This window comes from Chaetodon trifascialis, chromosome 6 (assembly GCF_039877785.1).
Source record: "Chaetodon trifascialis isolate fChaTrf1 chromosome 6, fChaTrf1.hap1, whole genome shotgun sequence".
In the NCBI taxonomy this organism is placed as follows: Eukaryota; Metazoa; Chordata; class Actinopteri; order Chaetodontiformes; family Chaetodontidae; genus Chaetodon; species Chaetodon trifascialis.
The window spans coordinates 9,973,791-9,986,862 of NC_092061.1; the positions used below are offsets into that span (position 1 = coordinate 9,973,791).

The 13,072-nt window shown below is 44.1% G+C and overlaps 1 protein-coding gene across 2 annotated transcripts in view; it reads left to right on the plus strand.

Annotated features, from left to right (window-relative positions):
- The first annotated feature begins 1,250 nt into the window (after positions 1-1,250).
- Positions 1,251-13,072, plus strand: part of unc5ca (unc-5 netrin receptor Ca) — a 186,153-nt gene continuing 174,331 nt past the window's right edge. For both annotated transcript variants that reach the window (XM_070964004.1, XM_070964005.1), the window contains exon 1: positions 1,251-1,665. In XM_070964004.1, coding sequence (XP_070820105.1) covers positions 1,548-1,665 — 118 coding nt within the window. In that variant the 5' untranslated portion in view covers positions 1,251-1,547. The remainder of the gene's footprint in view (positions 1,666-13,072) is intronic.

Consider the following 13,072-nt stretch of genomic DNA (forward strand, 5'->3'; position numbering starts at 1 on the left):
AATGGCACCAAGCACATATTTTACTATTGCCATTTACAATGCATGATCCGGGCTGTGCTGCTCAAATGACTGCGCAGCAACACTGTTGAGAGTTATGTTGGCAGGAAGAGTGTGTGTGCTGCAAACACACATACAAATATGTGTTGAGCTTGTTTGGAGTTAATTCATCAGCCACTTAATGTTTTTCTTGAGCAGTCAGGTATTTCAAGGTGACAGTGTGGTCATGCATAGTGATAAATGTACTTTTACAGAGTTTGACGTCAATACAAACATAAATGTAGATGTACTGCTGTGTGGAAATGCAGAAACCAAACCGGCATCACCATGTGATCAATAGGGGTTGTTGCTTTGACATGATTTTCTTTTTCCTAGAAACATCATTATTTTGTAGCCACTTAATTGTGGTGGCAGTGAAGGACGTCTTTGTGTGAAATGAGCAGTCTTTCGTATTTGCTTTTGTCAGACATTCACTCCTGTTAATCTGAACAATCTGCTGTCTTCATGTCTCTTATATTATCACCTTTTCCCAGTAATCCAGAAAGGGTGAGTGACCTCCACTTGATTAACATTATATATAGGTCACTGCATACAATCACCGAGATAAACTGAATCAATTAGAGTTAATCTTTCATAACCCACTTACGCAAGCTTACATCATTTCTCTCTGACAGAAGTGTAATTTGGCTGCAGTAAAGTGGATCAACTTGTTCAGATTTACCTTTCACGGCACATCCAGCGGACGTGGCCGTCAGGGGGCAGACATCAGTCGGTGTGCTCTCGGGGAAACGTGGCTCCCAGGTTCGCTCCGCACCGGCAGCAATTACAGGCGCGCACACGCGCAAACAGTAGATCTATGCAGTGGATTAAAAAACAAACACATGGCTGTTAAAGTCCAAGTCATGGAAATGCTCCCGAAGATATAAAATAAACTAACAGGAAAGAAGAAATAAAATGTGTTCCTGGAGCTTTAAAAGTCACTACAAGAAAATCTGATAAGGTTATTTAAGCCTTTAGTGTGATAGAAGGAATGAGCAGACAGGAATAATGGACTTCATCCTAAATGTGTCAAACAAATAAAAAAATGTCCCTGTGGATACTGAGGATTTATGATTTTATTTTATTATTATTATTTTAATGTTACTAGAGGACGAAACGAGTAGAAGAGGAAAGCAGAACGGGAGAAACAGAGAGAGTAGTCTGGTAGCCAGAGGGCGGTGGCATCTCTCTCTCTCTGCGTAAACGGAGAGAGTGGAGAAGGAGAGAGCGCACGGAGAGAGGAGCAGAGCTCAGTGGCGAGGCAGCAGTGCCGCTGACACGAGTGAAGGGACCCCGTGGATATTTCCACCACCTCTGTCTTCTCTCAGCCCGACCTGCGCCTTCTGACACGGACTCAGACATCGGGACCTAGAGGCGATACCCCACCTTTTGGTTTTTGAACTCCTGTTTGATTCATCAGCAGACCCTGTGGTGGAGGGGTGGGGGTTCTCATTTCCCCCGCCGTGGACAGAGGAGTTTTGTGTGTTTATGCGTTTTACGCGTTGCTTGTAATGGGCAAAAGTGGACAGACAAGTGGAATAGGACGCGGGGTTGGCAGCTTGGTGAGGATGTGCGCCACGCCGGGGATCCTCGTCCTCCTGGTGCTCGTACACCGAGGAGTCGCCCAGGGTAAGTGTGGAGAGCGCGTCTTCTTTCACGTCTTTTTAATACACCTTAACTGTTTCAAAGCGGGATTCAGAGGCGAGATGCGGCGGCGGCGTGTCTGTTAGCGGGCGGGGAGGCAGAAGTAGCTGCTGCTTTACTTTTTTTTTTTTGTTATTTTTGCCAAATTTCCATTAAAATCTCGCTGCTGATGAGTGGATGGTTTGCGGGCAGTGTCTTCAGGTGTAAACTACATACATCTGCGCATTTCTTTGCCTGCTTTAAGTGTGCTGCACAAACTGAGAGGCAAAACTCGCGGCTCTCGTTGCCCTGCGAGAAACGACAATTAGGCCAATTAATTTAGGAAGAACGATAAAAACATACGGTTAATAAAAAAAAAAAAAAATCGGACTAATATGAGAGAAAGCGTGGTCTCGGCTCGCATTTGAGAACCAGATAAATACGACTGTGACTGCAAAACTCCAGAGGGGGGACTTGAGGTCCCTGTCGGATCTGAATAATGCAGTGATTTTTGACCAGTTTCAGTTAGAACTGGGTAAAACAAGTCCGAGGTTGCAGTTAAATTCAGGTGAAAACTGTGAAGGGCAGGATTTGGGAGCCCACAATTAGGCGATTAATGTCTTATTGCAGAGCGCTTCGCAGTATAGAGGCGACGCTCCATTGCCTCGATTGGAATATTGATCAGAAGTCACAAACATTCACAGCCTGCAGAGGCATGAAGGCAATTATACAAATCCCACAGCAAAACGTGGAGTCCCCACGCGGGGAATATGCTGCAAAGCTCTTGGTTGCGCTTGAAGATGAAATGCCAGAATATCACCAACTCGCCTATGAGAGAATCCAAAGAGAGCTCTTCATACATGACTACACATGAATATATCAAATACTGGGCTGCTAAGATGATAAATGCTGTGTTGAGGAATATTAAAGTGGTATTTCTGAAGAGTGACATGCAGCCGCCCAGCAGCTGGTGTTTGTTGCAGGTCATCAGATGAAAAAGTAGCTCGACTTCTTGCATTTTCTTTGGATTTAAGAGCTCTTCGTCCTCTGAAATGCTGAAGTGAAAGACGGGCAGCGTCCTCCGCTCTCGCTCACACTCTTGGTGACCTTCTCGGGGAGAACTTGTGCCTCCTTAATGTTCTTCCAAAAGTGTCCAACCCCTCATTTGTTTTACCAAGCCGCTTAATTCACCACATTTTTCCTGTTTGGCTTGATGAACCTTGGAAGTTTGACCTTATCATGGCCACTTATGGCGGATTTAATCCCCTTTCATGGTCTGTGAGTATAATATTGTGATATCCCATCAGGATGCAGTGTTGCTGTAATCTTTACCCTCCATTATACATCTTGTATTCCACTTGAAAGCCTCTTAAAGGATACAGTAACTCACCGAGTCCACAGCAGAATGTAGTCAGTAAATTGGTATCGACGTTACTGATTGGCCTCAGGTTTTTGTGCTGAATTTGGGCAGTAATTGGACATGATGTTGCTGCCACCTTTCTCTCGTTGCCCTGGGGAACAACATTTTAGCAACACCCACCGATATTCATTATGACCGCTCTCTATTGGTTTACTGTTAAATCAATACATTGCAATTTAGGGACACGATCTGAGTAGGCTTTCACCCACCTCTGATAAATTGCACCTTGCCACCAACATGTGGCTCAATTTGACTTTGCTTGAGAAATCTGATAATTGGAATCTAAAACTGTTGGTGCTTTCCTGGCAGATAAAACTCCCCAATCTTTGCACTCACCTATTATATTTCTCTGATTCTCCTCTCCTAGTTTAGCCTTATCTGTTACATTCCTGTCTGTTATTTCTCTGCTCCAAACAGCTTGACTTCACGTCTCTGAAGTTGGTTTATTGCGCGTGTGTGGAGTCATTCCATTACTTTTTCTACTGAATGGGGCAGAACACACAAACACATTGACCTCAGTGTGTGTACATAGCTGATCCTCTCTGTGCATCAGTGCTCGATTCAGTCCCCAGTCCATTCAGGTAGAATTCTTCCTCCAAATTACAAACTCGGTGTTTTCCACATGCATTTTGTCTTAGAATGTGAACACAAATAGCTGCTTTAACCAAATTATTCTGCTATTTAGTTGTGCTCATGCATAATTGATTGTCAGTTGCCAGTTGTTGCCTGCAGTTTAACTCCACTGTGGAATATGTGGTTTGGTAAGTTTTAATAGCAGAGTTTGTTTTTGAGGTCATGACTAATGATGTTCAGGATGATGGTGTTTATGGAAATGATGCTGGCTCTGCTGAGGATTCAAATCTAATAATGACGAATGATGAGAACCCTGAAATAGTCAGATTTTTTTCAAAGTTTATTTTATTTTTTTTGAATCCAATTTGAATACGCTCATCCCACACAGAATGATTTCAATCCAAGTCGTTCCACTTTACATCCGGGTCTCTCCTAAGCTTTTAATTCTGAACCTTTTTCTTAGCACTTACTCATTTAATCTGGCATGTAGACATGTTTTCTCTTAGCTTTTGCAGAGCTATAGAAACTGTTTGACTGTGGAAAAGTCTTGTGCGCAAAGACACACACTCGCGCTCACAGGCATGTGCGCATACAATGAGAGGAGAGTGTTAGTTGAGATCCTCTCATGCCAGTTTGAGTGCATGTGTCAGCCGTCCAGCTAAGCCCCACCCTCGAGCCTCTCGGCCTATTCAAAAGCCATTAGCCAAGCCTCCTTACATTTGATCTGGAATGAATGGGTGTCAAGATCACTCTGCAAGGTCTGAAAAGTCCCCTTGTTTATTATGATGACTAAGCAGCGGTATGGCCAGGTTCTGTAATTCAGCTGCTATATGGTGTTAGTCTTAAACATTCGGTGTGTGTCTGCTCCTGCAGCCCCAGTTATTTTAGACTCTGCAGTTCAGCTGCAGGGTTCTGGTTACAGATGTTGATTTTTCTGTGGTATGTTGTGTTTCGGCTCTGAAACACTGTTTTAAAATTTAATGCACACATTTATTCCTGGAGAGTTCTCACTTTGTGTAAATATATACCCTTGAACGAGGTAGTTGATTTTAAAAGGAGCGCAGTTTGAAATGAATATGTGGGGCCGTGCCTTTGTTTTCAAGTTTGTGTGTCCGTGCAGGTGGGTGCGTAGGTGCGTATGTGTGAACCCAGTGTTGCAGAGGTGTAAAGATGTGCTGAAAGTGCTCACGAGGGTGTGTGTGTTTGTGTGTTCATGAACTTGTCAGCTTTGGGATGTTCTCAGAGAACTCCTGTGGTGTGTTTGTGTGTTTCTGTGAGTGTGTTTTTGCACCAGAATGTCTATATGTGGGAGATTGTGTGATTTTATACATGTGTGTATCAGCTTGGCATCATACTGGTGCTCCAGCAGAGCTCACATGGCGTTTTCCTTGCATGTGTGTGTATGCGTGTGCGCGCTTGGCATTATGATATTGCCAGAGCTCCCATGCTGTCTCCCATTATGCTCTGATCTTGTCCCATGGTGCACTGCAGCCATCAAGGGTTCAGTGCTTGTAGGGGGACAGCTGGGAGTTATTGGAACTAAATAGGCCAATTTGATTGGCTGTGCTACTCCAGCCATCGCAGTGCGATTGGCCGAGCAGGTTTTATGTGGTAAATTTGATGCTTTTTCTGTATCGGAGCGAGAGAGGGGGAGAGGGGGAAAGGGAAAAAGGATGAATGGATGAGGAAGGGAGAGATCTCTCTGGGTGGTTTGTACCAGCTTTGATCACTCCACTAGGACTTGACAAGCTGACTGACTGCCACACACACACACACACACACACACACACACACACACACACACACACACATACACGCACTCACACAGAACACACACACAGCAAGATATTTCTGTGGTCAAACAATGCTGCATTCTGTCTGCAATCTCCGCATGTGTGTATGTGAGCGTACTAATGTGTGCGTGTGTGTGTGTGCTCGGAGCAGCGTTCACGGGAGTGTGTGAAAGGAAGTCTTTGACCGTGTCTGGGGTTGTTTTGTATAGAGGACTCTCCTGCTGCTAGCAGCAGCCTAGTGATGGCAGATTTCCCTCACCCTCTCTGCCTTCTTCTTCTGCTTTTTTTTTTTTTTTTTAAATCCTTGCTTACTCATGCGAACATTTCATAGACTCTTACTTTAAGTGTTAGCAGTGATGAGACACTTCTCCACCCACCTTTTCTCTATCTCTGTCCTTTCAGTCTGCATCCTCCGTTTGCTGCTGAATGGATTACTGACCTTTTTTTTTTCCCCCTTTGCCTGTGGCCTTACATGGTCATCCATTCACTCAGTAGATTTGATGTTGGACTGCGAATACGCTGAACTTTCGGTCCACCTGCATTTCTCTGCATTTCATATATGGTTTACTGTTACAGCTCGGCCTATTTCAGGAATCGGGAGCCTGAAGGTGGGCTGTTTGTGCAGCGACGGAGAACTTTGCAGACACGTTTTTCTTTGCGGAAAGCAGAGATGAAATCCGGTTTCGAAGGTGCAAATGTTTCTTTCAAACGGCTGTGTCGACCAACTGCGTCACACCCCTCGCACCATTTACTATCTCTCACTCTCCGCAGGGGAAAACCCAGGATGGAACATAAGAATGCGTCCCTCTGTGCATGTGTGTGTCAGACTGCGTGTGTTTGTGCGCGCATTTGTGTGTGTGAGCGTGCCTGTTTGCTGGAGAGACAGGCTCGAGCTGGAGAAGAGAGGAAAGAGAGAGGAGAAGCTAAATGTTCTGAAACTGATTCCCAGCGTCTCCTGCTGTTGGGCCTAATTCCTTCTAGAGTTTCATGTAAAGATCTGGAATTATGAATTTTTCATGGCCTGCGAAACCTAAGGCCTCATTTGGGGCTCTCATTTCCAGGCTTTTTGTTTTAGTTAGTTGTGTATGTGCCCGCGTGTGTGTCTGTGTGTGGGGCAACTGTTCTGAGACAACGCTGTTTGTTCCCAATCAATGGCCTACTATATAGTTCCCACTGGTCTCATGCCGTCCTGCGCTGCAAAAAGTGCTACGCTTTTTTTAGTGTTTTTAATCACACATTTAGATGTACACTTGCTTCATTATCTTTAAAGTTAGACTCTTAAACTACAGTGCAAGATGAAGCACACTTTCAAACGCAGTGGAATATTGTAGTAAGAGGGCTCATGGGATCGTAAGGGTAAAACATCACTCGATCAGGGAGCAGCTCAAAGTTCTTTGCCATTAGAGTCTTTCCCAAAGAATTTTGGTCAAGCTAAATCTAACATGACTGCCCTTGTTGTCATTTTTTGCAGCCTGCTGCAGAGAGAAACTGGGCGTCTTTGATTCCCATAATAAACAGTTGGGCTCAGTGAATCGATGCCACCGAGTGCCAGGCCGCAGATTTCTGTGCTGTTGTCCATCGTCTCAATTCCTCTTTCCTGTCATTTGTCCCCATTTCTCACTGACTCCATCTCTCATTCTCTCTGTCCTCTTTGCTCTCATTCCCATCTGCTACCTCTGACATTCTGTTTGCCTCTCTCACTTTTAGCTCCCTTTTTATTATTCTCTTCCTCTGCTTCTGTCTCTCACCACCCTGTCCCATTCTCTACTTAGATTTACACTGTTTAATTAGAGTGTGGCCCAAACAGTGGACATATTGTTGTGCTTCTGGACGGGGCCCACAAGCAGCGGGGCATTATGTGTTTGTGTGTGGTTGGTCACAGAAACATGGTGGAAACTCATCAGTCAGCCGGAGGAAGGGAGGGAGGGACGGAGGGAGTTTGTCTACAGATAGATGGATGGAAAAAGGGAAGGAAAGAAGGAAGGAGACGGGTAGAGAAATGGAGCTCCACACCATGCCAGCTGCTCTCCATTGAAATCTCGCCCTGTATCTCTTTGTTTTAAGGTCTTGTTTCTGTCCACAGCCGGCAGCTTAGGCCTTTCATGGTCTATATATTCTTTTTATTTGATACCGTAAAACCTCCAGTAAATAGCCGGGGCTGGTTCACTTGCTTCAAGAACAATGTGCAGCACACTGCGCTTATTGGAGACAGGCGATTATCGGAGATGCTTTTTTTTCTTTCCGTGTGTGCGAAGAAACCAACTTCTGCCTCTTCAGCTTAATCCCCCCGTCCCTTCCCGTGCCTGCCTCTGACACTTTGTTTGGATTCATGCCAAAGTACCAATCTGCTGCATCCCCAGATTTTTCGCTCATGGCGCCCGTATTCAAGACAGGCTGTAGACTGGGGGCATGTATGCATCACTTTTTCACACTAATGACGCAGATTTCTGCAGCGCTGAACCTGGAGAGCTGCAGCACTGCCCACGTGTCACACACTTCAACACACACAAATGCAAAAGACTCACAATGTAGACACATTTCTACATACGTGTGCTCTGTTGGAGAGAACAATTCCTTGAGTGCAGACACACGACTGGCAGATGGGTGCTGGGTGCTTTGGCTGAGTGGCGTGTTTGTGTGTTGGAGCAATAGAGTCTTATTTGTGTCACCATGAATATGTAATTAAGCCGCCATTGAGAAAAGAAGACGTGCCGCAACAGGGGGTCCATGAGGCTGGCACTCGGGTCCTTTTTTGTTTCCACTGAAAGCTTGTTGTTGTGGCTATTGAAGGAGAATAAATACAAGAGGGATAAGGTTAAGAGCAGTAACATAAGGGGAGCTGAGAAATGGTGACAGAGTGAAAGAGAATGAAGTGAGAGAGAGAGAGAAGAAGAAAAAGGACAAAAGGGGAAGGTGTTTTTTTTGTGTGTGTGCAGAGAATTTGACATTCACGCTCCTTTTTGATAGGAAACAAAGCTGCACTGTAAAAGCCCATTCAGCTCCTGGTTGAGTGTGGAGAGGGGATTGGGGAGAGGAGGAAGAGGAGGACAGAGTGAGCAAGCAGACTGAGCGGCGTTGGGAAGCTGCCTGAAGGATTAGTCTTTCTCTTCTTCGTATCTTTCGCCACTACATTCTCTCTTCCTCTGCAACTCTTTTCCTCTCCCTCTCTCCTTTCCACATCCTCCTCTTTTTAGCCATCCTCTCTCTCTCAACCCTCCGTCCCTCCATCCCTCCTCCCTCACCCCCAACAGTAACTCTTTTCTTCCCCCGCTCTCTTTCTCCCACTCTTTCTTGCTCCCTCACTCCAAATCCCTCTTTCCCTCCCTCTCTCACCCCCAACAGTAACTCTTTTCTTTCCCCTCTCTCTCTCTCTCTGTGCCAAAACTGTCTGCTAATCTAGTGGTCCATCTGAAGGAATATGCAAAACCTGAAACCATAATTACTATAATCACCACTGTAACTTTTTACCTCCTAGGCTTACGTCTGCACTTTGCACATGTGTGTGCGCGCAGACACACATGAGTCATGCCTGTCTTGAAAGAGTACATTGTAATTCTGTAGGATGCCGTGAAAAATGGGATTTAGCATGTGTTGTAAAAAGGTTTCTAGTTGCCTGTTCTCCTGCTGTAGACATGATGTAATTTACAGTACCGCACCCCATGTAGGCTTAGAAAAAACAAGGAAGCAACACACGTACATGAACACACACACACACACACACACACACACACACACACACACACACACACACGCACACACAGTCGTGCAAGAATGCAATGCAGAAAAACGACAGAAACCTGCAATTCAGGTCGTGATTGTCAGTTATTGTGTAGGATTGGTACAAATGCACACACACACACGCACACACACACTCTGCAGCCAGTCTGTTGACTTAGTTTGGCTTCACACTGGCTGTAATAAGGACCCTGGTATATTTTACTCTGCGGATGACAACATTACGTGTAAGCAGTTTGCTTTGATTCATATGAACACCGCATCTAAGTGGCTAATGAATATGGGCACCACTTTGCTGAGAAGGCATGTTTGTGTGTCCATTGTATGTGTGTGGATGAAATATCGCATTGTTATTTTCCAGAGTTTTCCATGCACACGCCGACCTTTTTTTTTTTTTCCTTTTTCTTTTTTTTTTAACTTCCCCAGAGGATCACAGGTAGGAAGGCGCTGCAGGTGGAGAGAGGAGAGAGAATAATGACTCTCCACTGTAAAAAGCTTGCTTCCTGAAATCTTTTGTTCTCCGGGAAAGAAAAAAAAGTGATCATATAGGGGTGAAAGAGAGAGGCAGGGAATCAGAAAAAGGCAGAGTGAGTGGGAGGGAGAGAGATACAGCGACTTGGATACAGGGATATCAAGCAAGGGAGCGAGATAGGGAAGACTGTGGGGTTAGTCATTAATCAAACTCTGATGATTTGATGAAACTCAACAGTGAAAATGGGATGAGTGAATAATTTCACTCCACTCGAATTTCCAGTCCAGTTTGGTGTTTGTGTCACCCTCACTTTGAAAACTGTTGGGTTATAATAGGAGTTATGGTCAGATTAACAGTCTCCAGAGGTCAGACACGATGGGATGCAGACTTCATCTAAAAGTTAGAAATGCCTGTTGGTGAGAAAATCCACAGCAGCTGTTTTTCTAATCTAAGCAGACAGTGAGCTGTGAGGTGAACTCATGGCACGCAACGCTGGTATTCACCGTGTGTGTCAGTTATTGAGAAAGACATACAGAAGCCCCATTATTACACTCCTGTACAAAAGGACAATGTAGCTGCTTCTCGCACTGCCCAAGGCCAAGTGCTAGAACAGAACTGTTACCACTGCAGAGTCTAGGTTTACTCTGCTCCACGAGTCGAGCCACTTCTGGGCTGAAAACACCGTTACGTGGCTTGATGTTCAAACGGAAAAGTTGGCTTGCCCCGGTCGAGGAGTCAGTCGGCGAAGTCTGAAAGTTTTTTCGGTGCCTCACCAAGAGAAGGGTACCAGTTGTATAAAAGTATTTTTTTCGCTTGATGAAAAATGTATCAGCTTATCGTCTGCGGGTTTTTGGTTTGAAAGTTTCTGTATTAAAAGATAAAGTGAATTTATTCATCACTTGTTGCCTGTGTTGGACACCGTTTTCCCGCAGGTTCTCTTTCAGCTTATGATGGTGTGCATTTCATTCCTTGAGTGTTATTGCAGATTCTTGAATGTCTTTGTTTGGTGTGCAGTGGTTGTTATGCATGCTTTCCCATAGGGAAATCACCACTTTAATATTGAGTGAAATAAGGAAAGTGCAGTATGAATAAAAACATGACAATTCACTCTGGTATTGGTATCATATTGAGGGGGAATGTACACAGACTTCGGCACCTTCACTTCTGAAACAAGCCACTTCATGTGACAAACAGATCATCTGGATAGGCATAAATGATGAAATGTGCAATAAAACAATGCATTACGGATGCAAATGAGATTATTCATATTTATTTATTTTCCTATTTGACAGACTAAAGTCGGCTTGGATTAAGATCAGATTAAAATGAATATTTAATTTTTTGTTTGTGGCAAAGTTTCATTCGTTGATGTATCAGTTAAGGCACTAAGAGCCTTTGTTCAGTGGCTTCAGAAATCCAGAGGGTCGACCGTTTGCCACCAGCTTTAATAAGCACTGATTCAGCTGCTGGTGGAGATAATCAGATATTACTTTTTGAAAAAGACCGTTTCCAGAGCGGCTTAAATTAAATGGGGTGATGACGAGGTGAACGCATTAAGGCTTTAAAGTTGTTTTGACTGATTGAAAGATTGAAGGTCTTCTCTCTGACAGCAGCCTCGGAGAGAAAGTCACATTTTACTGTGGGTGCTCAACGCTGTGACTCAGCAGCGCGGCTATAAAAGTACAGACCCGCTGCCTTGTTTCGTGCTGTTGTTTATAGCACGTTTCAGCTATGCTTTGTTTTCATTGATTCTCTCCCACACAGACTTTGTGTGTGTTCGAGTACATGTGACTTGTGTGTGTGCTACCTTGTTAGCCGTGCTGCTTCGAGCCCTCTGGCTCTCCCGGCTGTATTGTCTTACTACATTTTACTGATGTTTATTATAAAAAAAAAAACCTTTGGATTGACCCTAAAAACCTCTCTTTCACTCTCTTTCTTGCTCTCGCTGCTTGAGGTATTTTGTATTTCCATCCCCAACGAGTTCTTTAAGACCTCAGGTCATGGCAGGTACAGTAGTGGGAGCAGTCTTGAATTTCACCGTTGCTTTGCACTTAAAACAGAGTTCACAGGTCATCAGGAGATTTCTTGTAGGAGGTCATTTGAATTCAGTAGAGCCTTTGATATGACAGTCCTTCACTGTGAAGTTTTATTTTGATGGTGTTCCTGCTCAAAGCACAGAATCACTGGATTTCACCAATGCCATTATTTACAGGAAGGATCAGCTTTCAGATACTAAATCAGTGGATGAACATGACAGGATGAAGGGATGATGTAACGACACCTTTGTGCTCCTCATTAATGACACATATTCAGCTGTTTTCCTTCGACAGACTTGTTCAAACTTCAATACTCCATTCGAAACCCGTCCAGTAAAACACCGCATTTAAAGCTCATTTAATGTCTCATTGATTCAGTCAGGGATTTAAACTCCCCCACTCCAAGCATTATTTTGATCATTACACATCCTTTAAAAAGATCAACACCGGTTTGAATCAAGTATGCGACGGCTTCTGACACATTGTTCACGAAATGTTGAGGTATCGCATCATTATCTGTGTTTTGGGAGGATGGGGATTGGCGCTCCCTGCTGTGATCTGACAGCTGATGAAATCGAGATGCAATTTTACATGAAAGTCTCAGGCACACTCGCGTGCTTGATCTGAGAAAAGTTCTAATGGCACAGCACAAAAAAGTTCACGAGACGAAGGAAGAGCTGGATTGCACCTCAAATATGCAAGAAACCGACATTTCCCTCTCTCACGTGATATTTTGTGTGTTTATTATTCTCCATCCTTTAGTGGGTAACACAGGAAAAGTAAAACAACTGGAACTGTGTCCTGATTTAGCCAAGCTGTCCCGAATAATTTACAGTGCTACTCTGATGTTGTAAACAACTTAGTCAGTAATGAGGAACATTGTTTTATCCGGTCTGGAGCAGCGCTGCTTTTAAACGGGAGGGTGTTTTCCCACCATCGTTTAGCTCTAATGAATGGATTTTATTTTATTTTGGTGGGGAAGGTGTTAATATCATCGCACTTTTTCTTGCACGTGTCAGTTGAACTTGTATGTCTTTTAGAAATAAGCTGGACAGTTTTTCTCGTTTGTTTTTAATCGAGTAAGTGCTGGTTTGGAGGACGTCGACGCCCACTGCCGGTGATTAAAATCCAGTGAGAAGTCTTGATGTGCCATGCGAGCACTTTTTTACATCAATATAGAATTTACTTCACTGCAGTGCTGTGTTGATTTTACAAAGAAAGCCTTTTCTACTGCTTAAGCATTTCAGTTCTTCCCTTGTCAACCTGAAAAATGGTCTGTTTTGTATTTGGATATTTTGGCTCGAGGAATTGTTTCTTGTTTGTGGGTGCAACCACTTACTGCGGCTCTAGAGTCTTCATGCAATTTCTGAGGCCCACACACACT